We start from the raw sequence: 27,116 nt of genomic DNA on the forward strand, positions 1-27,116 counted from the left end.
TGGGGAGAGTCTCCAGCAGCTACCCTGCAAGTTTGGAGCTTCTCCCTTAAACCCCCTCCCCTCCAGCCCCCAGAATATACCCTATGTTTTTGCCATCGACTTCAATGGCCCATAGGATATAATGGAGCCGAATTGCTGCCGAATTTCGGTGGCAATTTGGCAGCAAGGTGATTCAGATCAGAGAATCTGAATGAACCGAATGCACATCCCTAATCGTGAACTTTAGTTTGTTAACTGGTTCGTGCTGATCCCTACTTTTCCTCCAGCTCAGCAGCAATATTCCCAGGCTGCGAGAAAATGCTAAACTTAACACAGCTTTGAAATGTACTGGGCACGGAAACCGTGAGCTGGGCTTAGTACACTCAACTTGAGCCTCAAAACAGACCTTCTTACTTCCCACTAGAGGACCATGGGAAAGGAGGGAAATCTACTCATATACTAATGTTGTCATGCCTCACTATGTCCAGTCAGGAGGGAGAATCCCTTCAGTGGCACCCACAACTGCTGTGGGTTTCATCCCAATTGGTCAGAAGTCATAGGCTGGCATGTGTTTCATATTGAAAACAGTGGAAATGAAAACTGAATTTGAAAAAAAAAACCCTCAAAAGGTATAATAATAATAAATATAAAGAATACTTTAGAAGAAACCCTGTAAACAAACTAAATGAAATTTGCTGCTTACATCACTAATTAGCGTAACCAAGTGACCGAGCAGATCCATATGTTTCAGAGTTTACCTAGCACAACAGGCTTTTCTGTATGCTTGACTTACTCCTGATTTTCTTGGCAGGTGATCCACAAGCACTGGAATTGGTTTGAGCACAGTTCTTCCTCACATCTGCCCTCCCTGTGCATTTGCACATTTGTGGAGTCAGTTTATTTTCTTCCACATGTGCCTTCAGCAATGAGGATTTTCAAAGGAGGGAGCGGTCATCATTGGTGGTGTCACAGCAAACCCCCCCTTATTTTATTTTATTTTGTTCATCCTTATTTTGATATATTGCTATCATGGCTGCATTTTTAAGGTAGCATTTCAATGTAGTATTTAAGCAGGTTCTATGAAAGATTGAAGGTCAAAGAAGACGTGGATGGCAAAGGATGAGATAGTTAGGCAGTGTCATAGATGCAACGAACATGAAGTTGAGCCAACTTCAGAGGATGGCGGAAGACAGGAAGGCCTGGTGTGATCTGGTCCATAGGGTCGCGAAGAGTCGGACTCGACTGTGCGACTGAACAACAATAACAACAACAATGAATTCCCAGCTTTTTTTTTAAGTTAGTCACTAGCTGCTTCCCTTGTGGAAATACAAGAAAAAAGGCAAGAGAAGGCAATAGAGACTGACTTTTTCAAAAAATTAAAGCTGGGAATTCAGAAAACCTGCTTAAACAATCGTCACAGCACTGTATCGATATGTCAATGCGGTAGGGCTGTTTTTTTAAAAAAACAAAAACTAGTTGTCTTCAGGGCAGGGGGACGAGAGGGAGTGGTTTGATGAGTATGACAGTCCAATCATCAAAAAAGTAGGATGGAGGTGGGGAAAGTGGGCAGGACAAAGAAAATTGACAGGAACATTATACATGAGGAGAAAGCCAATTCAAAATCAGCTTCCAGAAAAAGATAAGGGTAAAAGTTGTCTCAAAAGGAATGGAGAGAACACAGGGAGAAAACAAGCAAACAACAATAAAAGGAAGTGGAAACTAAAGGCACAAAAATGTGTGCAGAAATCAGGGGATAAACTGAAGCAGCATGGGGTCAGAACCGACAGGGGGAAAAATGCGGAAAAGCCCAATGTATGCAAACTGTAGCAACAAAGGAATAGCCTAATATTACTGTTTTCTTAAGCATCCAGCTCCTTCTGGTATAGCTGAACTCTCCTTGTCCTTTCTGACTTGGGAAGGCTACCTCATGGGTGTTATTTAAAAGACATTAACGGGGTCCAGTTGAAATGCTGAAGGCTGTGCAATCAAATGGATATATAACCAAATGTCAACACAATTCCTGAAACAGATGTTAACCAGTAACATTTATGGTGCTATGAAGGACCCAGTTACACAGTTAGTATAGCTCAGGCAAAGAATGTTCAGTTTCTGTATATTCAATTTTTGTGGTTGTTGTTACAGTGACAAAAAATAAAACAAAATAAATGATCAATTAATTCATTTTCAATGTATATGACTGCTTTTGGATGGTTTCATAGAAGGACACTAGCTTCTGGACACTACATTCTGGTTCCCAAATATTTCTGCCTCTTACCCTTCCCATCAAGATCACCCTACCTCCCTCTTCTGAACACATGCAACTGAACCTGCCTTAAACTGAATCAGTCCACTGGAGACTCCATCAAAATCAATATTGTCTGCTCAGACTGGCAGCAGCTCTCCAAGGTCTCAGGCAGAGGTCTTTCGTATCACCTACTGCCAAATCTTTTAACTGGAGATGCCAGGGATTGAATCTGGGACCTTCTGCATGTAAAGCAGATGCTGTACCACTGAGCCACAGCCCAGAAAGAACTTTGTAATTACAGCAACACCTAAGCAGAACTAACAAGTGAAGACACTTCGTTCTTTCTGAGACCACAGTCTCTAGCACCCATAAGAACGGGGGCATAATTTCTATTCCCTTATACACTAATCTCTCTTCCTGCCAAATGTCATGGTGTATTAGCCTGGATTATGGAACTGATTAATATGCCTTAAAACATTAAATCTGTTCACCTAAGCAAATGACATTAAAATCACCTAGACCAGGGCACCTTTTTTCAATAACAGGCTTTATGATTAGAAATCCATATGTGTGCTCAGTGCATGAATTTTTATTGGTCCCAGTGGTGAAGTATAGCCTGTTAGCTATTCAAAAATATGGATTTTAATAATAATACAAAATAAATCCAAAAAACAGTTTCATATTTTTTTTGTACAAAAGGACACAGTTGCAGGCTTAGTGCTAGTCATGGACCAATTCTGACAAAGTCAATGAGACTACTGGACTGGTACTGAACTTTTCTGGAGGACTGAACTTTTCTTGAGATGTGTGGGGTATATTAAACCTGGACACATCTCAATTCTGACTCTGTGTTCACATCAATGATGGTCGCTCTCACCTTCAGTTTCATAAAACAGAATGTACGTTCAGAGAGCCAGGTTGACCCAAATATTACCCAGAGTTTGGCCACACAGCTAGAAATTTCAGGATAGTTCTTATCCCCAAATATGATAAAATCAGTGATTCCTAGAGTTACCCTATGTTTCTTTTGGGTTTCCCCCCCATAAATGACATGTTGCACTTGCATTTTGGATGCAGCAAATTAATATAGCTTAGGGATGTCAGGCTACTGACTGCCATCTCTGGGAGCTTTAGGGGTGGGAGGATTGCAGAAATGATGTTGTATCTGCCCCAAAACCTGGATGTGATGTAAGCACACTGGGTGATGCTCTGGCCCTGTCCAAAAACTCCATACTATGTGCTGGTCCAGGAAGTGAGGGCAAGAGGGTGGGCCCACCAGTGGCAGTCCTCCCCCTATAAACAAGCAAGTGGTAACCCTAGTATGGCTACATTTTAGGAATCGATTCATGCTTCTTGTTGTGTGTACATACAGAGGATTTAATTGCTACTTCCTTTCCATTGAAAGAGGTCCTTAGTGCATGAATAACAAAGAAGACGATGATGAATAACAAAGAAGACGATGAGTTTTTTGGAGAATGGAATGATTTTAAAATTTATCTGGAAAAGAACTGGGATGTGAAACAAAACTTAATATGTTTAGATCAATATTAAGTCAAACGATGTTATCTTTAGATTGTAATGATGAAAAACTGATATTGTTGATGATATGAAGTAATTTGGAGCAGGGGTGGAAGCATTGTGGGAAGCCATTGGAGGGAGGGGAGGAACTGGGAATGGGGTAGACAATTGATAGAATGAAATGTTTTATATGTTGTATTCCTGAGAAAATAAAATTTGTTTACCAAAAAAAAAAGAAAGAGGTCCTTAGTGCCAATTTCACTGCATGCTACAGTTTTGAGATAATTAATCATTTTTTCCTATATGGACATACATTAAAAGATTCCAACATGATTCTAGAGAGACTAGCACTGAACACATTTATTTATGGAAAATATTCTTAGCAAGCCCCACTGAAATGGAACAGGGTTCCCCTATGAGAGAGAGAGAGTTTTGGATTGCTCCCCCAGAATCCAGGGTCTCCAGACTCTGAGCAAAGAAGGTCTAAACATCTGCAATTGCTCTGTTGCACTAGTTAACATCACAGCTATGTTTCCCATCTTAAAGTTTCTTTTAATGGTTTTTAAAGGCTACCCATGTACTATAAGGAGAATGATTGATCCAAATAATCTTCTAATAATCATACTGAAATAATCTAGGGTAGCCATCATGTTTAAACTAACATCTGTAAAACTAAAGTGATTCCCTAGCATGAACCATTAAATTACATGGAATATATTTGTTGCAATCAAAACCATACCTCTCATGCTAAGCCAAATTCCTCATGGTAAGTTTGTTTTCTTTTTTTAAAAGAAAAACAAATACACTTAAAAGCTGTTTTCCACCAAAATAATTGGTAGAGAGAGTAGAATGGAAACAGTCGAGTGTACATTACGAGCTCTCAAATATGCTTAGTTTGTATAAGGTTTTTTTAATGCAGTCCACACCTCATTTGCAAAAAGAATCGTGAATAAGAACAATTTTTCCATGATTTATTATGGTTTCTACCATTATGGATTCTAGTTTTAGCCTCTAGTAAAATAGAGGGTTTCAGTCTAACATTATTACAATGTGTTGCAGCCCAATTCTGAAACTTAAAATACATTCTTAAACAGAGTAACACCCTACTAAGACTACTGAAGTCAAATGAACAGTGTAAATCTGTTTAGTAGTGCACTATAAATTAGTTTATCCATTTGTGCTATAGGCAGGGCTTGAATTAGTCCTTTAATTGCTAAAGCTGATTTCCAATGCAGTACTAGGCTGATTTTAGCAGCAATCATTTTTAAAAATGGCAATTTTCTAGAATACAAATCTTTGATTTCTATATGACAGTAAAGGATTGTTAATGTCTCCAGTTTAACACTGATTCTTATATAATCTGAGTGACCTTTGCCTGATATATTTGAATTTGTAAGCAATTCCATTGTACATGATGTAAGTTAATATAACAGGTATGACATGTCCAAATATTAAAGAATTAACTTCAACAATTTGGTTTAACCTTGCTGACATCCATCTCTTTAATTTCTGGATTACCCATAGATACCACATTTCTTCTTTTATTCATGTTTAACTAAGAGAATTTGTACAATTAATTCAGTAAATGGAACAATTGCAGCTGGCTCTTCAGTTTATTTGCATCTCCCCCCCCCCAAGAAAACAATGTACATGTGTGTGGAAAGGGGAAAAATGCAAAAAAATCATCCTGATGTGATCATACATATAATTGAATCCAGATTATTTGTGTGTGATGACTGGTAAGGCATCTTCTGGTTTTAGTGTTTTATGACCAGGTTCCCAGCCCTTGCTATTGACACAGAGTTCAGCTTTGCTTCCAAAATAAGAATGATAATAGTAAAACAATATATCTAGGGATGTGATGCCTTGTAACTAATTTCCCATCTTACCATTTTGTATTCTTTCCAGTTTTTTTGAAAGTCTAGACTCCCATCTTCTCGGTGTTGTATAACTGTCCAACCTCCCCCTGCAATTTCCATATTGCAGAAGACCTAGAAGCAGAGATATAAACAGGTAAGAATCACCCTGGTGACAGGGACCCCTTGATCCACTTAGATCAGTTGTATTTATTTATTTATTTATTTATTTGCGTTCTAGCCTTCCTTCCCCTGCATAGCAAGGCTCAGGGCAGGTTACAACAATATAATAAAACAACAATACAATAGTTAAAACATAGAGATAACAGTCATAAAACTCAATAAGTATCAATCAATCAATAAACAGCCCTGACCTAGATAGACCTTGCTGGCATCTCTTCAGATCTTGGAAGCTAAGCAGGGCCGACTCTGGCAAGTACTTGTAAGGGGGACCTCCAAGGAATACCAGGGATGGAGCCAATGCTTCCTCTAAGCTGTGAGGCTTGTGAGCAAAAATTCTACTTTATGAGCTACGGGCATTAAAGCTGTGAGTGAGCAATTTGGCTACTGCATAATTTAGTTTGTTCTGGAGCCCCATCCTTCCTGAGTGAAGACAAAAATGGGTGAGCCGGAGGCTAAAAAACTGTGAGCTAGCTCACACTAACTCAGCTTAGAGGGAACACTACATCCTCTGACAGTGAATTCCACATTTTAATCACTTGCTGTGTAAAGAACTGTTTCCTTTGGTCTGCCCTGAATCTACTGCCCATCAGCCTCCTGTGTTTCTCTTCCATATGCTAAAGAACTAAGAACATGGGACACAGATAAGATTACAATGATAGAGGAAGCAGAGAAAAAGTCACAACCAAAGTGACCAAGCAGAACCTAAAGTCTATTTGAAGGGTGCAGTGGGGATAGCGAATGGAGTGCTTTTTCTACCATCACTGGAACTATGTGCTTACATCCAGCAGAAATCATTAAAACTGTGCAAGGGTTGTTACATCTACCACTGTGACATGGGGGCTAGAACCATTCATGGTTTGCTCTGACAGTTTTGTCAGCATTTTTCCAAACTCAATATTGACTCCACAGCTAAATTCATCTCCGTTTTCCTTCTGGACTCATTTTGGGTTCAAGACTAATTTGCATACTTTGGTAGGTGAATTTCACCAGGGGAAACGTAACCCCGTTGAATCTTCTTGATCTCTCACTCGCATTTTTGGAGAGATTGTTTTGTGGTGGTACAAATTAATGTTAACAGGTAGGTTCCAGAAGGTGGTGCTGGAGGATTACTGTTCACCTCCTTGATCGCTCCAATGTGAAATCCCAGGGGGGTTGATCAAGAAACTGCTTACAGAGAACTTCCACAGATTTGGGGTTAAGTATCAGTTAACAATTAGGACCTACAGTACCTGCTTAGAGTATCTGATGAACTGGATGACATTGACTAAATTTAAACTCAGTCCCGGTAATAGAGTTGTTTATGACTGGGGGATAGGAGCCCAGGAAGAGGTAGGTTTACCCATATTGGATAGGTCACACTCCCTGAAAGACAAGTTTTGCATCCTAAGATTACTTCTAGAATTTATGGATGTTCAGGCAGAGGGCTGTTTATGAGCTTCAGCATCCCACATGTCCCGATGACTTTGGATCTTTAAGTTCTGCAATATACTGAGGCTGCACTTAAAGATGACTCAGAAAATTCAGCTGGACCATAATGCAGCATCCCCTTTGTTGTCTTGGTCCACATACAAAGGAAGCATATCACATCATCTCTGCAAGTGCTCTGTTCAGTCTTTTCTGAGGCCAAATCCATGGTGCTTCTTTTTGACATTTATAATCCTGATTGTTTCAGATACGTGAAGGGACACCTTCTCCCAAATGAATCCTCCTGACTAGAGATGTGATCAAATAAATCCTTCTTAAAAGGAAGGCAAGTGTGTCATCTAAGCTGCATCCACATATCATTGAGTAGCGTGCTGTCATTCTGCTATAACAATCGTTCACAGCTGGATTGTCAGGTCCACACAGGAAAATCCTGTTGCAGCACACTGTTATATCCATCAGTGTGTGGATGCAGCCCTACTTGTGATAATTTGTTCTTTGTGATGGCTCTGCTCTGTGGAATACTCTTCTGAGAGAAACACACCTGTATTTACTCCAGAAGCACAGTGTTGTTGTTTTTTATTCCAAGACTTTTGCAATTAAAGACTTCTAAATTGTTCATCTCTTCTAAGTCTGACACTGTCTCCTGCTGATTTTAAATAGATATTCCTATGGTTGTTTATTATTGCTGGTATTATTTTACGGAGCACATTTTTAAATGTTTTATTCTGTTTTGGGAATGGTCAAAATGCCACGTTCTTCATGAAGGCACTAAAATACAGAATATCTTCCACTTGATTTCCAATCACTCCTAACAATTTACAATATCTACTGCCTACTCTACCCCCATGGTCCCTTTCCCAAATAGCAAATTAGAACCTATCAATACCTATGTGGTTATGATATTGCATCAGAATATGTTGAAATTTTGCTATTCTCAGTTGGAGAGTGGGTGTTGCCCTCTGACATGTGTCTTTTCACAGAAGAGGAGAATGCATACCCTCAGACAAAAATATAACCCATTGAACCTCTTTGGCAATTAATGATGACTGTGCTGCAGCACACATTTAAGAATGTGAAGGGCCCCCTTTGCACATGCAGCTGTACCAGAGCTGTTTCCCTGGTGCTATCCCATGCATCTGGTGGCAGCATGCATACGATTCCCAGAACCAGATGAATGGAGCTGAGTTTTACTACCTGATCATTGCACAGTTGGGAGGGAAAGCAATGATTAGGTGGGAAAGGCATACACAAATGGCTCTCCTGTATGACTGCATTACTCTCATGCACATGCAGAGGACTCACCGGATTGCACCATCAGGGAAGTGGCTCCCCACATGATGACAGGTGTACACAAGCAGTGTTTTAGTTCATACCTGTACCTAGGAGCTGAACTGGTGCGTACTTTCACTGCTTGTATTTTGTGTCACATGCTAATCCTTATACAAAAATGGATACAATCCGATATACTGGGTTGGATTTTATAGATCTGTTCCCCCAATGGTGGCACCTTCCTTTGAGATAAGAAGAGGAATCTCCTGTGTCAGGGGAAGGGTCCACTGCTGGTGGAACAGATCTGTGGGATCCAATCAGAGTTTAAATTAATCGGTTACTTCTTTTGAAACAGAGTTGATAAGATATACTCAGAATTATGTTTCCCTAGCATGTCCGTTAATTATTGGTTTCTTATTTATAACCATTTCCTTCCATGTTTTTGTTATCCATAATGACACTGCTACTGTTCCAAATTTGTGTTCTTTTATGAATACAACTACATGCCATGTTGGTGTTTGGGGCCTTTAAAAAAAGGTCTGGGAAATCTTATCAATTGAGGTTGGATCTCAGGATTCTCACGCAAGACTATAGGAAGGAAAAGACCTCATGACACGAGCTGGTAAATGTAATGTTGTACATGGCCTGATCACGCAGAGGTCATTGCCTAATTCCTTTGAACCATTTCCTTCACCGGCCACCCAATGAAACCCATTTCATCCTTAGCTGAATCAATTCTATGCTTTTCACTCAAAGGCGAATTGTCCTCATGGAAGGCTGTCCTATTTCCCCATTGTATGGCTTCCATTTTGGCATACACTGCCATGGGTCCCCAATTGTGTATCAGAGGAGAAAAGATTGTTCAGTGCTCCAAAAATGTGAACTTATTTGAGAAGCCCAAAACAAAAACCCCTAAAGAAGTGCCTTTTTCTTGAAGAGAAACTGTTTGGCTCCATGCTCCCTTTACCAATGACATTTGACTGCAAACATTTATCTACAGCATGTGGTTTCATTGGTCTTGGATTTATTGCATGCAGTTTTAAGCAATACATGCATCTCATTTAACATTCATGTCAGGCTCTCAGAAACACAGTGATTAGTTTTTTTCACATATTCAAATCCTTATTCTCCATCCATTAAGCTAATGTTTCCATACGGAAAGGAAAGAAAATATTCTACATATACACAAGACGTTCATTAGTTGAAAAATCCTTTTCTAAACACGTTTTGGTGTTTTCTTGTTTTGAGTGACAGGAAATTTAAAAAAGCAGAGGAATCAGACAATGACAGAGAGATTTACAGCACTAAATGATTCACTGTGTGGTCTGGCACTCTCCACAGTGGTGGATGCGAACACCTGCCACATTAACGGGAGCAGCAAGCCGATTATAAATGTTAGCTTTCCACCATTCGAGCCAACAAATGTCCTCAACTGGCTCATGTCCCAGACAAGGTCAAGGCATTCAGCCATTAAACACCTTTTAGCGTGTCTTGAGGTTGAAATCTGAACAAAAAAAAATATGGGGGAGGTAAGAAGAATTTAAATTACTCTCTCTTTCTACCTCCTTGGTGGCGGATTGAATACGACTCGAATCATCAGTATGCAGGGGATTCAAGTTAAAACGAACTTGCATACAATGATAACGATTTGCTTCTAATTGGAGTTCTTGAGGCTTCTTAAAAATATAATCACTGCAGCATCATTGTGCTCAGTTTTATGAGAAGGGAAAAAGAGTTACGGGGTTTACAATTGCCCTTTGGAAGTTTGCTCTCTTTTTTTAATGATGTTTAACATTAAATATACTGTGGTTCTTGCTTTGTTTATAAGATGCCAGGGCCATTTAGGCATCAGGCAAGCTGAGACTCCAGCCCAATTGCCACTGAATCCCCCCCCCCCCCCCCGTGATTATCTTGGTGCGCACTGGAATTGCCTCTAAAGTTGAAATGGGACATTAGGAGAGCAATCCTAAGTACAGCTACAGCCCATGATGAATAGAGGAAGGGGAAACTGACCAATGAAACAAGGCCATGGTGTGTTTTTTTTTTTTTGCATCACTAGATATTACCAGGTGAGAAGAGAAAGAGATATAGGGTTGACATGTGTTCCAGACTAAGAGCTGCTTTACGTTATGCATTTCCCTGCATGGAAAACACTTGTACATATAGCATGAATGGAAGTACATAAGTCATGTATGAAGATTCACACAAATGTATATTTCACAGGGACCCTGATCTAGAGTAGGAATATATGAGCACTCTCTTCCACTATATCCAGAACTGTTAATATGAACCAGGGCTCAAATGCTTCCTTGAAGACTCCACACATGCAAACAGCTTGACATGAAAAGAAGGATGAATTCCACCCTTGTCTGTTCTACTTCACTCTAAAGGCCACAGGCCCAATGCAGAAGAATGAGATGAAGATAGGGTTGCCAGCCCTAACTAGCAATATGGCGAGAAGATTTGGAGCAGGGAACAAGACATTCAACATGGTGCCGACGTGCAATATCACCTCTGGTGCAAAACTGGAAGTGACATCATTGTATTAGGGCAATGCTTTAGGATACTCCCATAACTCTATGGTGAACCCTAGACTTTTGGGTGAATCATAGAGCGTAGCCTCAGCATGATAACACCATTTCCAGGGAGTGATGTCGTGCATTGTGCATGATTTTAAACTGCCCCCCATTCCCTCCACACGCACACTCTTCAGCAAGACAGGAAATGGGGGGGACTTAGGCCAGGAGGTTTCCCACTATATCAGGAGACCTGTACCCCCTAGCTGGGGATAAGGAGGACCACACCATTTCATACTGCAGGGGTAGGATCACAATTCTGAATGCTTCCCTACGTTAAGAGCTCCATGACAGGCAATGATAAGGGGTACATTTCTCTTTGCTGTGCTAGTTTTCTATCTGACTGGAGTTTTGCATGTAAAGGCTGAATTCAGCACGTGGAGTACAAAGGGGTGCCTTCCACTCTTCCAGCTTAATATTCTACCATATTATTTTTTGACATGGCTAAACCTTTTCTTAGATGGGAGAGAAGCACAAGAGCATTGTTCTTATAACCTACTTTAATGCACCAGTACATTGGGGCCATGCGTATTTATGGAATAGTATGGAAATAAACAGATAAACAAGTGCACTGGTAGGGCACAGACAACTGCGGCTCCCCAGCTTACATGGGATATTCCTACACAGATGTGCTTTCTATTTAGGAAATACATAACAGGAATAGATGTTGTAAGCGCCCATCTTCTGTAATTCACAAGTAACAGTGTAAGTGTATTGCTTAGGGCACATTCATGAGTATGGGAGAGAATGGCGACTGTATGATTATGATCTATGCCAATAAAGGTTTTGAACTTGAGTATGGGAGAGGCCCTGTTGACATTGCTGATACTGAACCTGAACAAGTATAATTAGAGCGAGTGCCAGAATTTAGCATCAGCTCAGAAGAATATTGATTTCAATTCTTTTTGCAATACCAGCTTCAATATTTTTGTTGCTCTACGCAGCGATCTACTTGAAAAAATGCAGGGGACCCTATTACTTTTCCTGATTGACAAGTCCCACAGTTTTGAAGCGAGTTATAACTGCTTAGCTTGCCACTGCAAACTGCACAAGTTTCAGAACCTGTTATAGCAACACTGTGTGCTTTTGGCCCTACGCCACAGAACCCAGATGTGCACCTTTAAATGCCCTTGGCTATGGGAGCGGAGGCAGGAATGGCTCCGTCCATCTTTTCCTTCTCTGGTCTAGTTATCGATCATTCTCCCTCACCAACAGTAGGGAGCAGGACTCCAGATGATGACAGGTAGGGAATGGGTGGGAGGATACGTGGCTGCTATGGGGAATTAAAGGGCTGAAAAATAGCAATTCTGATTCCTTGAACTCTAACCAGTATGCATTAGAAGAGAGCAGAAACAAAGGAGTCCACTGTTTTTCACCCCATTTTTTTTCCTTTACCTTTTTAGGCTCTGATACATTATTAATATAAATACTGTAGACTCCACTTTTGTTGAAACCAGCTTGGTAAGCATCAGCACAGTCTCTGAATGGCTTGTCGTCTTCTTTTTTTGCATTCTTTAGTAGAACTGCAAAACAAAAAAATAAATATGACATTGCCAGCAGCAGAAGCAAAGATATTGCCACACATTTCAGGACAGTGGGCAAGGCCCTTGCCAGGTGAGCCTTGTGGTAGGCTGGTGGTCCATACCTTGAAAGAGCTGCCACTCAAGAAGCAGGTAAGATGTGAGCCTCCCTGAGATGCAGGCATCATGCCTGGGGGATGGAAGTAAAGGTGCCTTTTGGTTGATGGTAATCAGGGGTCATTTCCTGCAGGAGCGCACAGGAGTGGAGCTCCGGCAGTAAAGAGCCCAGGGGGCGGGCACATGCAACAAGCCCCACCCCCTGCTCCCAGCAGCCCTCAGTCAGAGCAAGAAGCAGCCAGGTAAGCTGCAGAGCCCCCCCACAGCTCCCCAGTCCAAAACAGTCCAGTGGCACCTTTAAGACCAAGTTTTATTCAGGTACAAGCTCTCCCTTCTCTGCGAGGACAGATCTGCATGTCCCCCCCCCCAATAGCTAGCAATCCAAATGAGTCCAGTGGAGCCTGAGCGGTGGGTGTTGCCTTCTGATACACCTCCGGTGATGTCAGGGGGTGTGGCATATGCAAATAAGTTATGCTAATAAGTAATGCAAATGAGCTCCTCTACCTCTTTTTCTACAAAATGACCCCTGATGGTAATTGCAAATCTGCCCTGATCTGGATGGACCAGGCTAGCCCAATTTCGTCAGCTCTTGGAAGTTAAGCAGGGTCAGCTAAGCAGACCAGTGAGGAAGTCCAACGTTGCTACACAGAGGCCGGCCACAGGAAACCACCTGTTGCCTTGAAAACCCTGAGGGATTGCCATAAGTCAGCTGTGATTTGACAGAACTTTCCATCACCACTGATTGCAAATATGGCTGTCTGTGAGCCATGGAATGAGTACCACTGACCTAAAGAGACATTTCTAATACACTCTAATGAATAGGGCGGCCAGGTTTTTTGCTTTACTGGATCTACTTCTCTGTTTTGAGAATCAACCTTAGGAAATGCTTCACTTGCTAAATTTCTGCATGTCAGACAACTACCGCTAAAAAAAGACAGAGCAATTTTTGAAAAGAAAGTTGGCAACTCCACAAGGAAATGAGTCACTGACTGGCACAGTCATATACCAAGGCCAGACTAGACTGTATTTGTGAAAAAGTATCTGCATTTCTTCTAATTCAGGACACAGGGCCAAACTTAGACATGCTCTTTGTTAAAAGAGTTGGGTCCGGATTTCCAAGACCCAACTCTGTCTCTCTGCAACTGCACAGCAGCAGTGGGGAGTGTCTTAAAAAAATAAAGGACAGCCCATTTGTGCTTGGAAGGCCACCTGGGGGAAAGAAAGCCTCCCGCTTGCCTCCCAGCCATTTTCATGTGCCTCATGAGAGCCAGTTTGGTGTAGTGGTTAGGTGCATGGACTCTAATCTGGGAGAACTGAGTTTAATTCCCCACTCCTCCACATACAACTGGTGTGACCTTGGGTCAGTCATAAGTTCTTTCAGAGCTGTTCTCTCAAGAGCAGTTCTCAGAGCTCTCTCAGCCCCACCTACCTCCCAGGGTGTCTGTTATGGGGAGGGGAAGGGAAAGGAGATTGTAAGCTGCTCTGAGACTCCTTCAGGTAGTGAAGAGTGGGGTATAAATCCAATCTCCTCCTCCTCCTCCTCTTCTTCATCTTCTTCTGTTCTAGGGGGAGCTATTTCCCCATTTTTACTGCAAAGAATACTCCACATGCAGCAGCAAAAATGGGGAAAGATGAAACAGTCCCCCCCCAGCATTGTTTTGGCAACGGAACCTGGGTGGAGGGTGGGGGAGGCAGAAGCCCTTCCTTCCCTCCCCTCCGGTGGCATTCCAAACCCAAATGTGCTCTCCTTTATGTTTTAATAGAAATTCTCTGCAGGCATTGTGTGGCTTTAAGGGAACAGAGCTTGGTCCAGGGTTCCCAGATACAGCTCTGTAAAAAAGACCACAACTTGTTCAGCCCTAAGCACAGGGAGAGGCAGCTTCAACTGTTGCTACAGGATAGGGTTGCCAGGCTCCAGGTGGTGGCTGGAGATCTCTTGGGATTACACCCGATCTACAGGCAACAGAGATCAGTTCACCTGGAGAAAATGGCCGCTTGGGAAGGTGGATTCTATGGCACTATACCCCACTGAAGTCTCTCCCCTCCCCAAACGCTGTCCTCCTCAGGCCCCACCACCAGAGCTGGCAACCCTGTGACAGAAGCTGTTAAGTCACCTGTCACCCTGTACCATGGCCCCATCTTAACTGAGGTCCCACACAGCTGCTTTTTCCCAATTAAAACAATGCCAGTTCAGGGCAAGATGCAGGAGAAGTGTTGGGTAGCCAGCTCTGGGCTGGGAAACACCTGCAGATTTGGGGGGTGGAGCCTGGGGAGGGCAGGGTTTAGGGAGGGGAGGGGCCTCAGCCAACAGAGTCCACCCTCCAAAGCAGCCATTATCTCCAGAGGAACTGATCTTGGTCATCTGGAGATCAACTGCACTAGTGAGAGACCTCCAGGTATGGCAACTCTGGAGCAGTGGGTAAAAAAAGTGCTTTTCACCCAAGGGGATAATATTCCAGAGAAGGCAGCTATGCACAGCAGACGCCTACCCTTCCACCAGCAGCTGTGCATTGCTCCAGTCTGCCTGCCGGTGGTGCCCAGGGCCTTTGCCTTGCCCATCCCCAGCATGAGCTGTCCTCTTCTCTTCTCTGCCTAATGCTGCCCTCATGTAAGCGAAAATTGTCAATATGTATTGACAACCAGAACTTCAAGGATATTCAAAACTTAAACAGATGAGGAATTATAACAATAAGGATTCGCCTAAGTACACTCACATATATGCTGAAAAAATACCCCTTTAACAATGAGCACTGAAAAGTCCAATACCCAAGCTTGGCAATTCTTTGAAGCATACATCATGCGCTTAATGAGCACTGAAAGGTCCACTACACGCACACTTCAAAGAATTGCCAAGGTTGGTTATTGGACTTTTCAGTGCTCATTGTTAAAGGGGTATTTTTTCAGCATATATGTGAGTGTACTTAGGCGAATCCTTATTGTTATAATTCCTCATCTGTTTAAGTTTTGAATATCCTTGAAGTTCTGGTTGTCAATACATATTGACAATTGGTTTTCACGGTGTGTCCTTTTTCACTTATGTTGTTATTCCACCATGGTCCCTAGTTCAATTTGGCTTTGAATGCTGCCCTCATGACACTGGCTCTGATCAGGGTTCCAAATGATCAGGTTACAGTCATGGCTCAATGTTCAGGCACTGCTGCCCAGCAGTTGTGGCTGTTGTTGTGCATTAGCTGAGCTCTTTATGGTTGGCACAAGCCCTGGGAAAAAATCAGGGGGCTACGGACACCTTTAAAAAAAAATTTCCCCTTGTTTTCAGTGGAAACTGGCTCTTTCCTGCTAAAACCTGCTGACTGGAATAGAATTCCAAATATTCAGATGTTCTGGATTTTATTTTATTTTATTAAATCCCAAATCCAAAGAATCAGGATCCCAAATCCAATTTCCAAATTTGAATTTTAGTGCTTGCGCACATCCTTATCATGCCCAATTCCAGAATTACACTACATATCAAAGATGGAATGCAGCTACAAAGGTCTATTTACATGGTTTTTAATGGCTGGAGATCCTGTGTCTTTAAGATGGAGTAAATAGGTCTAAAGAAAGAGTTTTGTAGTGTCATGCATATGCCAAAATACAAAAGCTTCCACAATTTGATTTCAGTTTGGTAATACACTCATCCTCTGAAACTAGACTCCTGCTAGGCACAGAATCTGTGTCCATTAAAAAAAAACAAATGATGGAAGCTCTATCAAAAGTTAAGTTAGAATATATAAAACTCATGTTACCTAGTAAGTAATGTTAATGGCAGGATTAGCACCTCTCACTCTGTTGGCACTATATAAATGTCAAATAATAGGAGCAGTAAAAGTTTTACAGACATCTTTTAAATGGCTTTCCTTCCAGTTAAAGAGGGAGGGAAAGTACAGTAGAGCTACTGTTACAGAACTCAGGATCTACTCTTTGGTTTTTATATGCAGGAAAATATATGTTTGCTGCCTTCTTCATCTCACTTTACTTATACTCAATAAATTTATTTCTATCCAGCTTTTTTAAAAAAGAAGAAGCAGAGCAGCTTCCAAGTTAGATAACACTAAAATGAAACACAGCAATGAATGAAATTAAGACAACATCAGAGTAATGCCAATAACAACACACCATCAGCCTCGCTCACAGAAAGGGAGTTCTATAAAATCAGGGCTGCAGCTCAGAAGTTTCTGCCCGTTTCCCTTTGTGGTTTTGATAAAATGCAACCAGGGACCCCAGACCAGGGTATGCACAGTTAAATGAAGTGCGCAAGAAGGCTTATGTAGAGAGCTCCCTAAGGATGGGTCCTGTGAGTTGGATCCAGCCAGTTTTTCAGTTGCTGTTTAAGGAATGAGGTATCCCTTTTGACCACCAACAAAATTCTCTATGCTAGGGATCATGGAACCTGCATGGGCAAAAGTTCTCTGCAGCAGAAGTTGTGGTAAGGAAGAGAAACTGGGTGATATTAAGTAAAAAAGCTGGCTGGGTCAAACTGAACATTTCACCCAGATAGACTAAGGAATCCTCCAGCACTCACCAGTGTGGTGCATGGCCTCTTCACCTGACACTAACAGGAAGCTGATTTTTTAATGATTGTTTCAGCTGTTCATCAACTGATTTGTGGTGGTTCGGCAGGCTGCTTCACTGCATTCCTTTCTACCAATGCAGCATAGTGCAACTGGCTTTTCCTGCACCCATGACTACCAATTTCCCTATTGAGCCACCAGGAGGCTTCTCAAGGTTTCTTTTAAAAATAAATAAATAAATCAATTATTACTACTGTGATCTAGTATTATAACAATGTATTGTCATGACTGTTGAAATCCCAGCTTTTTAAAAATGTAAATCTCTGGCCCCTTCTGTTGTGGAATTAAAAGGGGAAAAGTGTAGGTAGCACATTTCCCCTATAATTCTGCAACAGAGTGCTAACAACATAATTTTAAAAATGGAATCTGGGACTTCCGTGATCATAGCGAATATGGACTTCTGTGATCATAGCAATGCCAAAAATGCAGGGAAAATGCTAGCTCACTCTAGGGATGCAGTGATCAATAATTAAATAAGACATAATTAAATACTATAGGGGTTTTTTTAAGCCCAACTTTCAGTGTTTATGTGGTCCTTCATTAATGGCTGCCAATCTACTTGGATCAGCAGCAATCTGCACATGCACAGTTTTGAAAAAGAAAACCCTAATAGAAACCTATTTAGTCAGCATTCAAGTTGTTTACTGCCAGTCAATCAGACTGGATAATCATCTTAATCGGCCAGTTTGGTGTAGTGGTTAATAGTGGCAGACTCTAATCTGGAGAACTGGGTTAGATTTCCCACTCTTCCACATACAGCCAGCTGGGTAACCTTGGGTCATCACAAGTTATCTCAGAGCTCTTTCAGCCCAAACTATCTCACAGGGTGTCTGTTGTGGGGAGAGGAAAGGAAGGAGATTGTAAACTGCTCTGAGACTCTGAGTGAAGGGCAGGGTATAAATCCAATCTCCTCCTCTTCTTCTACTACTTTTAACTGTCTCATTCACACATGGTAAATTTGACTGTCAAACACATTTGACACGAAATTCACAGCATCCCTTGCATGACTTTCTTGCCTATCAATTTTTTCCCTGCCTTTCTCATCCAAGGTAATCAAAGCATCATATATAGTCATTACCTCCTCCTTTTTATCTTCACAATAGTCCTGCAAAGCAGGTTAGGCTGAAAGATAGAAATTGCCTCAAGAACATCCACTGAACTTCATGGTCATGTTGGGGTTTGAAGGTAGGTCATCCCAGTCTTTGTGTAACAGTCTAACCAATGTACCAGACTTGTGCACCTGCATTCTAATGGGCAAGATTACAGGGACTAGATAAGCTTCCATGGGGAGGGTATATCACAGCTCTGGTTCTGAAAGGCCCACATGACTTCTGATTAGGGTGACACAAAGTAGGACCTCAGATAATGATGGCCAGAGTGTTTAAGTAGGTTCAACAAAAGAAGAAGAGCAGCAGCAGCAGCAGTAGTAGTAGTAGTTTAGGATAGGTTGAATGCATTCTCGGCAGCTCATATCCATCAAGATACATAGCATCATCTTATGACCCAGCTGAACTGGAGTACACTGTGGTCACAATCCAGAGAAGCATGATGTTAGTTCCTTCAACAGCTTATTTCTTTATGTTGCAGGTAGACTGCAACAGGCTGTTCAAATCATACAATTCCTTAGATTAAAAATGCTGCACCTCTTGAATTTCTGCTTCTTCTGGGCTTGATAAACAACTGCCCTACCCTGCTGCAGCTGCCACTGCCTATAAACCCCTCAAGAAAAGAAATAGTTTTTAAACGTTTGACTATATAAGGAACTGCGCTGTAAGCAATTTGTGTTCATTAATGATTTTGCTGCATTTTTTAATCAGACAGAGAAGGCAGAGCGTCAATTTGTAATTACTTGGGGCTGGAACTGTGTTTCCTTTTGTCTCTAAAAAGGCTTCCTCCACCAAAAGTGCTGGAGTCAGGATTATGTCTTCCTCTCTTTGCTGTTTTCTGATCTCTACCCTTTTATACCTGAGATGCTACAGACTGCAAGGTGACCCCTCCCACGCCTGTACTAACCTCCCAGCAGGCTTTGTCATATGAAGAAGGGAAGGCTTATAATCATAAGTAGGGTTGCCTAGTCCATCTTCCACCCCCAGCGGGGGACTTTGGGGGCGGCGTCCCTGGAGGGGGTGGGCCATCCCCGATATGATGACGTCACGTTGGGGACGTCCGCCACCCCCCCACCCGCCAGTGCGTCAGATCTCCAGAAATGGCAGTTCCCTGCCCTTAAAGGAGCCGGTGTTTCCCTTTTAAATGCAGGAGCAGCCGCGTTTCCCTTTTAAGAGCACGAAGCTGGCACTCCGGGATTGGGAGGAAACACGGGCTCCACACACTTAAAGGGAGAGAGAGGGGTGGGTGTGTATGGGTGGTGTGGGTGGGCTTCCCCCGCTGGCCATCTGGCCGGCGGGCGGGTAGAACCCCCCAAAAAACAGGGGACCTCTGGCAAACCGGGGGGTTTGGCAACCCTAATCACAAGGTCAACAGAGTAAAATATAGAAGGCAAAACCAATCAAGTACAGGTAGACAACTCAAATTGACTACCTAGATAGGCCAGGCTAGGCTGATCTCTTCATATCTCAGAAGCTAACCAGGTTCGACCTTGGCTAGTATTTGGATTGAAAATCTCCAAGGTATACCAGGATTGTGATTTAGAGGCAGGCAATGACAAACCTCTGAATGTCTCTTGCCTTGCAAACCTTACAGGCTGCCAGAAGTCAGCTGTGACTTGATGGCAAAAAAACCAACAACAATGCACCACATTCACAATATGATTGCTGATTGGTTAAGTGATGCAGTGAAGAAGCTGCAAAACATGATGCTGAAACAACAGTATTTCAGGGTTATTAACAAATACAACCTTTCCCCCCCAACCCCCCCCCCTCAATTCATGGAAGGTCACTCAAGGGATTTTTTCCCCATGGATACATTCTCACTTTTCAGGAGCACACCATCCACATTGAAAAAGTCTCACCTAATGAAAATTCTGAGTGCCAACTGCATGCACAGGTCTCATGCCCACAAAGGATTCATCACCATTACAGCTTTTCTAACATTTGAAGTGGAATGAGAAAGGCTAAATTTTGCAGGTAACAATGGATGCTCACAGACAGCCCTTGGGTGGGAACCTAACCAAAAGTCACACAATCTTCTGGAGACTGCCACACACAGAGAGCTTGCATGGATAGACCCTGAATCAGCCCCCAGTTCATCACAATGACCCAAGAACCTTTGTTGGCTCAACTAAAGTACTACAAAAGTCACTTGTTTAGATCTTTTTGAACTTTATTATTGTGATATAGAAAGTGGTGCTGAAAAACAGCTGCACCAAGCAAAATTGATTTTGATTCATTCAGTAATTTAAGATCCGGTGCTATGCAAAAGAAATTCAAAACAGACTATTTACTGGGTTTTGTTCTGTTGAGAAAGTAAGCAATTCATTACTAATGGAAGAATGGTTTATCTTGATATGAGCATATTTCAACTTCCTCTGACACTCCTAATCATACAGTGTTCCTAAGAAGGCTGTAGTGCTTTGTTACTTCTCAAGTATCTGTCAAATACAGTTGTTATATTAACCTAAAACTGACCTCCGGATTGCCTTCTAGGATTTTCAGTGGTGGTCATAGGCAAGTGTGTTTGATCTTATGTAGTTCTTAAATAGTTGGTCTCTGCGGAATAGCCTGGATGGAGGGGGGATTTACTAGGGGAATGGGAAACACTGGCCAGTTCTGCCTTGCAGTTGCAGAATTTTGGCACCAATTTTCACAAAACCTTAAAAATTCAGGTGGGAGACATGGACAAAGATAAGGCCTGTTCCTGCCCATCTGACAGGGCAATTGTTGTTTTTCCTTTCCTTTTCCCAAGTGATGATTTCATGTTGTCTTACTTAGTCACATTTGGTTAATTATGAATGCTTCTTGCTTTCTTTCATCGTAGTTTGACAGAAGGACCCGGGTGGATGTGGATAAAGCCATGGCCATTAGGGAAAATTTTCCTAGGTAGAGGCTGAGGGGTGGAGATGGCAATAGCAGGCATGTCCAGCAGTGTTGTGCGTGACACAGATGAGAAACTTACCACACACCTGTCTCTGCCTGCAAAAGCAAATGGACTGCAAGTCATCAGATGTACTTCAGGGATGAGCTGTGTAGTGTCAGGGGCATACTGTGGCTGCCCTACCTATCCTAATCTTCCTGAGCATCTCATCAGGAAGGTTAAATTTGAGACCAATAGCACCTTTTGTTGTTGTTTTTGCTATCAAGTCACAGCTGATTTGTGTTGACCTTGTACAGTTTTAAAGGCAAGAGACGTTCAGAGGTGGTTTGCCATTGCCAGCCTCCACATCAAGACGCTGGTATTCCTTGGAGGTCTTCCATCCAAACACTAACCAAGGCCCACCATGCTTAGCTCCTGAGATCTGAGAAGACTGGGCTAACCTGGGCTATCCAGGTCAGGGCAGTAGCTCTTTAGAGACCAACAAGACTTTCAAGGTATAAAAGGTTTTGAGAGTCAAAGCTCATACCTGACAAAGGGAGCTTTGACTCTTGAGAGCTCATACCCCCAAAATCTTGTTGACCTCTAAGGTGCTATTGGACTCTACCTGTTCTACTGCAGACCATTGCTACCCTCTGAAATTATCAAGAAAGGTTTAGCTGTGCATGTTTCCCACAGGTCTAATTGTAGTCTGTTAATCTCAAATACAGGTATGCATCTCTTCCTTCCTTCCCCTCTGCAAACCATTCTCAGCAGGTAGTACGAGAGCTGAAATTTTACTGGGGGATGCGATTCAGAAACCAGTTAGAGACAAAACTGTGATGTCCAAACCAATTACACTTTGAATTCGGTCAGCTAGATTCCAGTGATTTCAGTGGACTTTGGGCAATACTCCAGTTTAGCGTATCTGTGGATCTAGCTGTATGTTAGTTACCTCAAACAGACCTAGAATGGATACAATTTACCATGTAACTTGAATGCTGGTCACAAACCAGGCTCATTTGCTTGGAAATCAGAAAACAAGTACAGCTTTTGCATTGCAACCCTAAGCAGAGTTGAAGTCAATGGACTTAGAATGGCTTACCTCTGTTCAGGAGTGCATTGATGGTTTTGGAAAGGACTTCAGGTGACATAAAAGATGCAGAGGGATAGCAGTATTATCTTGGTATTACAACATACCACATATCTACATAACTTGAACTAATAACTTTGTTTTAAATGGCGGATTCTTAAAATGCATGGCACAATTTTTTTGGTGATTTCTTTTTTTTAATGATCACAGAGCCACAGTAAATCCTGGCCCATTGTGAATGTATGTGTATAATGCACTTCTCTGCAAGCATAAGGTTCTTTCCATTTGTTATTCACTCTTCTATTTTCAAGTATACCCTGAATATAACCTAAGTATTTACCTAAAAAATGTAAGGTGTCAATTGCCCTACCAACTTATTTCTAGAATACTTGTAGACTGGAACAAGTGATCAAATCTCACATAAAGCTGCCTTACCGTGAATCAGACCATTGGTCCATCAAGGTCAGGGTTGTCTACTTAAACTGGCAGTGGCTCTCCAGGGTCTCAGGTAGAGGTATTTTACATCACCTATGACCTGCTTTACCTGCTCTTTTCAAGTGGAACTGCTGCCAGTGACTGAACATGGGACTAGAGGTGTGCAAAAAAACTCAACAATTCGGCCCATTGGGATTCCGCCGAATCCAGCAGAATCAATTTCGGCTGGCAGTAAGACTCCCACATGTCAGTTTCGTCAGTAAGTTCTCGGCCAGCCGAATGTCAATTTCAGCCCCATTATATCCTATGGGCCATTGGAGTCAATGGCGAAAACATAGGGTATATTCTCAGGGCTGGAGGGGAGGGAGCTTGAGGGAGAGACTCCAAACTCGCAGGGTAGCTGCTGGAGCCTCTCCCCAAAATACCAACCAAGTTTCAAGAGCATTGGAACAGGGGGTCCAATTCTGCGGGCCCTCAAACAGGTTGCCCCCATCCCCTCTATTGTTCTCTATGGTGGGAAAAACTATATCCATGCTTGGGAACATCAGGAAAGCTGAAAACTTATGGTAAATGATGACTCGTGCCTAGTGGTCTGAACAAAAGTCTGAAAAGCAATAATGGAGAAATGGTGGACCAAGCAAGTGGACAAGATTAAAAATTCTGGAATCCTAAAATAAGAGAAGAAATTCAGATGAAGCGTATCCCAACTTAATGGTATAATGCTTATTTTTTCAGGGAGATGCTACCTTACCTCCTTCCTTAGAACAAAGGCTGACTAGGCTGTGAACTGTGTCCATCAGCTCCAGCTGCTGTTTCTGAAGAATACTGTTGTTGGTTGTTGCTTTGCTCAGCTGCCTTTCTAATTCCTGAATGATGTAGCTTTGACGCAATACCAACCCTTGCAAGTTCTCTTTTTCTTCCTTCAAAGTATCCAGCTCCCCTTTGTGTCTTTCTTCCATTTCAAGGATTTTGTGCTCTAGTAGACTGAGAAAGAGAAACAACAACACCATGTTTGTTAATATTCATGTAAATCAACAGCTGCTTCTCAGTTGGAGGTTGGGGAGAAAAGGCTATCTACCTCTGAACCTCATGATGTTTTATCATTCACATGTTTGCATGGGCAATGCACAAAGGTATCTTCAAGATGGCTTCCTATTCTTTTGGGGAAGACTGTAGTCCCAAGTGCATTATTTTGCCATCTTGATGGAAAGGCACACCTTTTCAAAGGTTCTGCCCATGTCAGTGCCGTTTTCCTTCCATCAGCCTCTCATAGGCACCATTTTCACTGCCATACAACTGGTGACCTTAAGAAAAATCCATGATTTTTATAGCACTACAATGCTATAGCACGTTAACTCTACAATTTAGTGGTGGTGAAAAGAGCAGTCAAGTCACAGCCAACTTTTGGAGACCCTGTAAGGTTTTCAAGGCAAGAGACATTTAGAGGTGGCTTGCCATTGCCTGCCTTTGCATAGTGCCCCTAATAGTCCTTGGTGGTCTCCCATTCAAATGCTAACAGGGACAACCCTGCTTAGCTTCTGAGATCTGAAAAGATTGGGTCAGCCTGGACCATCCAGGTCAGGACCTATACAATTTATGATTTTTAAGGCCCTCAAAAAGCCTCTGAAGGTGCAGTGGGGAAAATGTAGGGGAAATGGCAGCTGATAGATGACACTGCACTGATAACTCCTTTTGAAAGTGCTATTTTAATTAGGACAGTAATGAATGTCAAATGGAGAATCCTTGCTGCGTAGATGGAATCTAAGATCTCCAGGTAACTCAAACAAAACAACATATCTTCATATAGGGGTGAATATATTTCACCCATTCTGTTCCTCTATTGTTCCATCAGACTGTTCTGCCCTGCATTCCAGTTTACCTAAGAGATGACCCTTTGAAGTAGTTTAGTCTCAGTTACTCTGATAGAAGGTCTGGTCCAAGGCAATACAATGAACTTCCCTGGCAGACAGGATTTCAAACCTGAGTCACCCAGATACTAGTCCAACATTCTAATCACTGCACCACTGATTCAGGATAAATTAATAATAAAATAATTTAAAATTATAAAATAATCCTGCTAATAAAACAGTTTTAAACATTTTCACTCTCTCATAATGCTATAGCACTATAACAATTTAACTATGACAATCCTTTAAGAACATAAGAGAACCCAATGTTGGATCAGGCCAATGGTCTATCTAGTCCAACACTCTGTCACACAGTGGCAAAAATACCAGGTGCCATCAAGAGGTCCACCAGTGGGGCCAGGACACTAAAAGCCCTCCCACCGTTGATTCCCCCAGGCACCAAGAATACAGTGCATCACTTGACCCAGACTGAGAGTTCCTATCTATACCTTGAGGCTAATAGCCACCGATGGATCTCTGCTCTGTATGCTTATCTAATTCCCTCTTGAAGCTGTCCATGCCTGTAGCCACCGCCACCTCCTGTGGCAGTGAATCCCATGTGTTAATTACTCTTTGGGTGAAGAAGTACTTCCTTTTATCTGTTCTAACCCGACTGATCAGCAATTTCATTGATTGCCCACGAGTTCTTGTATTGTGAGAAAGGGAGAAAAGTACTTCTGTCTCAGCCTGCTCTATCCCATGCATAATCTTATAAACTTCGATCATGTCACCCCTCAGCCGTCGTTTCTCCAAGCTAAAGAGCCCCAAGCACTTTAAACTTTCTTCATAGGGAAAGTGTTCCAACTCTTTTATCATTCTAGTTGCCCTTTTCTGCACTTTTTCCAAAGCTATAATATCCTTTTTGAGGAGTGGTGACCAGAACTGTACACAGTACTCCAAATGAGGTTGCACCATCGATTTATACAGGGACGTTATGATACTGGCTGATTTGTTTTCAATACCCTTCCTAATAATCCCCAACGTAGCGTTGGCCTTTTTTATTGCAGTTGCACACTGTCTCGACATTTTCATTGAGTTATCTACTACAACTCCAAGATCTCTCTCTTGGTCAGTCTCTGCCAGTTCGGACCCCATCAATGTGTATTTATATTTAGGATTTTTGGCTCCAATGTGCATCACTTTGCACTTGGCCACATTGTACCCCATTAGCCACGTTGACACCCACTCGCCCATCCTTGACAGATCCCTTTGGAGTGCCTCACAATCATCCCTGGTTCTCACCTGGTTCTCTTTTCCCTTCCCTTCCCCACAACAGACACCCTGTGAGGTGGGGGGGGGCTAAGAGAGCTCTCTCATGAACTGCCCTTGAGAGAACAGCTCTGAAAGAACTTTTGACTGACCCAAGGTCACACCAGCAGCTGCAGGTGGCAGAGTGGAGAATCAAACCCAGTTCTCCCAGATTAGAGTCCGCACTCTTTACCACTACACCCAACTGGCTATATATAATATATATAACGAGAGCGAGAGAGAGCGCACATATAAACACCACATATACTGCATCTAAAAGCCATACAACATGTGTACACAATATGGATAAATCTGGCAAACTAACAGCAAAAAGCCGAAAAGTCAGGCCATTACACATATAAAGCAATGATATAGGAAGCATTCCTTCATCTCTTTTAAAAGGGCCATTTTTCACTGAGTAAGGAAATGTCATATTTTTGGAATACGGTTGACAAAGTCTTATGCTTGTAACATCTGCAAGACAGGCAGCAATGGACACAAGATACTTTCCCCCAGAACGGAGCTGCAGTGCTAAGTAAAATCATCTTGCACTGATTTTCTCCCTGTGAAGTCCAAATCTAGATATGGTGGTTAAAAGTAGATGAATTTTTTTTCCCATCAGGAACAGTAGCATCCGGGAATGCAAAACCTGAAGTCAGTGCTGAAGTTCCTGCTCGGCAAAACATCTGGGACATTTCAAGAGAAGCAAAAAAAAAAAAAAATTTTTAAGAGGTTCCAAAAGACCAGTGAGCAATCATTGGCAGAGGGCCTCAACATACCCCAGACCCTGTTCTGAAGAACACCACTCACAGCTCTGGCCCAGCCTGGACAACTGGCAACACACTCCTACAATATGGAAGGCTTTCCAATAGTAGTGGTTGGCTGAAGAGCCAAGACGATCAGAACATTGTTGTGTAAAAGAGAAAATCATTTTCTTAAGACATTTTTCCAATGGAAAAATGTTTATAACCTGATGAAATCTATTGTTTTTTTACATATTTTTAATGTATTTATACCCCACATTTCAGCCATATCGACCCCAAACTCAATTTTACATTATTTTGTATGTAATTGTATGGTTGGTCAAAGGATGTATCCACACTTCACTGGAAACTGTGTTATTGCTGTGCTACAGTGCTCTTAAGAATAGGAAGGTGATATGTCATTAAAAAAAATAAATGGATGCAGTGACTTCCCTTTAAAATTCA

At 42.1% G+C, this 27,116-nt stretch overlaps 1 protein-coding gene across 1 annotated transcript in view; it reads right to left on the bottom strand.

Annotated features, from left to right (window-relative positions):
* Positions 1-27,116, bottom strand: part of LOC107114159 (angiopoietin-1-like) — a 116,871-nt gene that overhangs the window by 42,856 nt on the left and 46,899 nt on the right. Inside the window, exons 6-8 of the mRNA XM_015415597.1 lie at positions 23,505-23,737; positions 12,447-12,574; positions 5,632-5,733 (exon numbers count right to left, since the gene is read on the bottom strand). Coding sequence (XP_015271083.1) covers positions 5,632-5,733; positions 12,447-12,574; positions 23,505-23,737 — 463 coding nt within the window. The remainder of the gene's footprint in view (positions 1-5,631; positions 5,734-12,446; positions 12,575-23,504; positions 23,738-27,116) is intronic.

Source organism: Gekko japonicus, unplaced genomic scaffold (genome assembly GCF_001447785.1).
Source record: "Gekko japonicus isolate JY-2015 unplaced genomic scaffold, Gekko_japonicus_V1.1 scaffold2533, whole genome shotgun sequence".
In the NCBI taxonomy this organism is placed as follows: Eukaryota; Metazoa; Chordata; class Lepidosauria; order Squamata; family Gekkonidae; genus Gekko; species Gekko japonicus.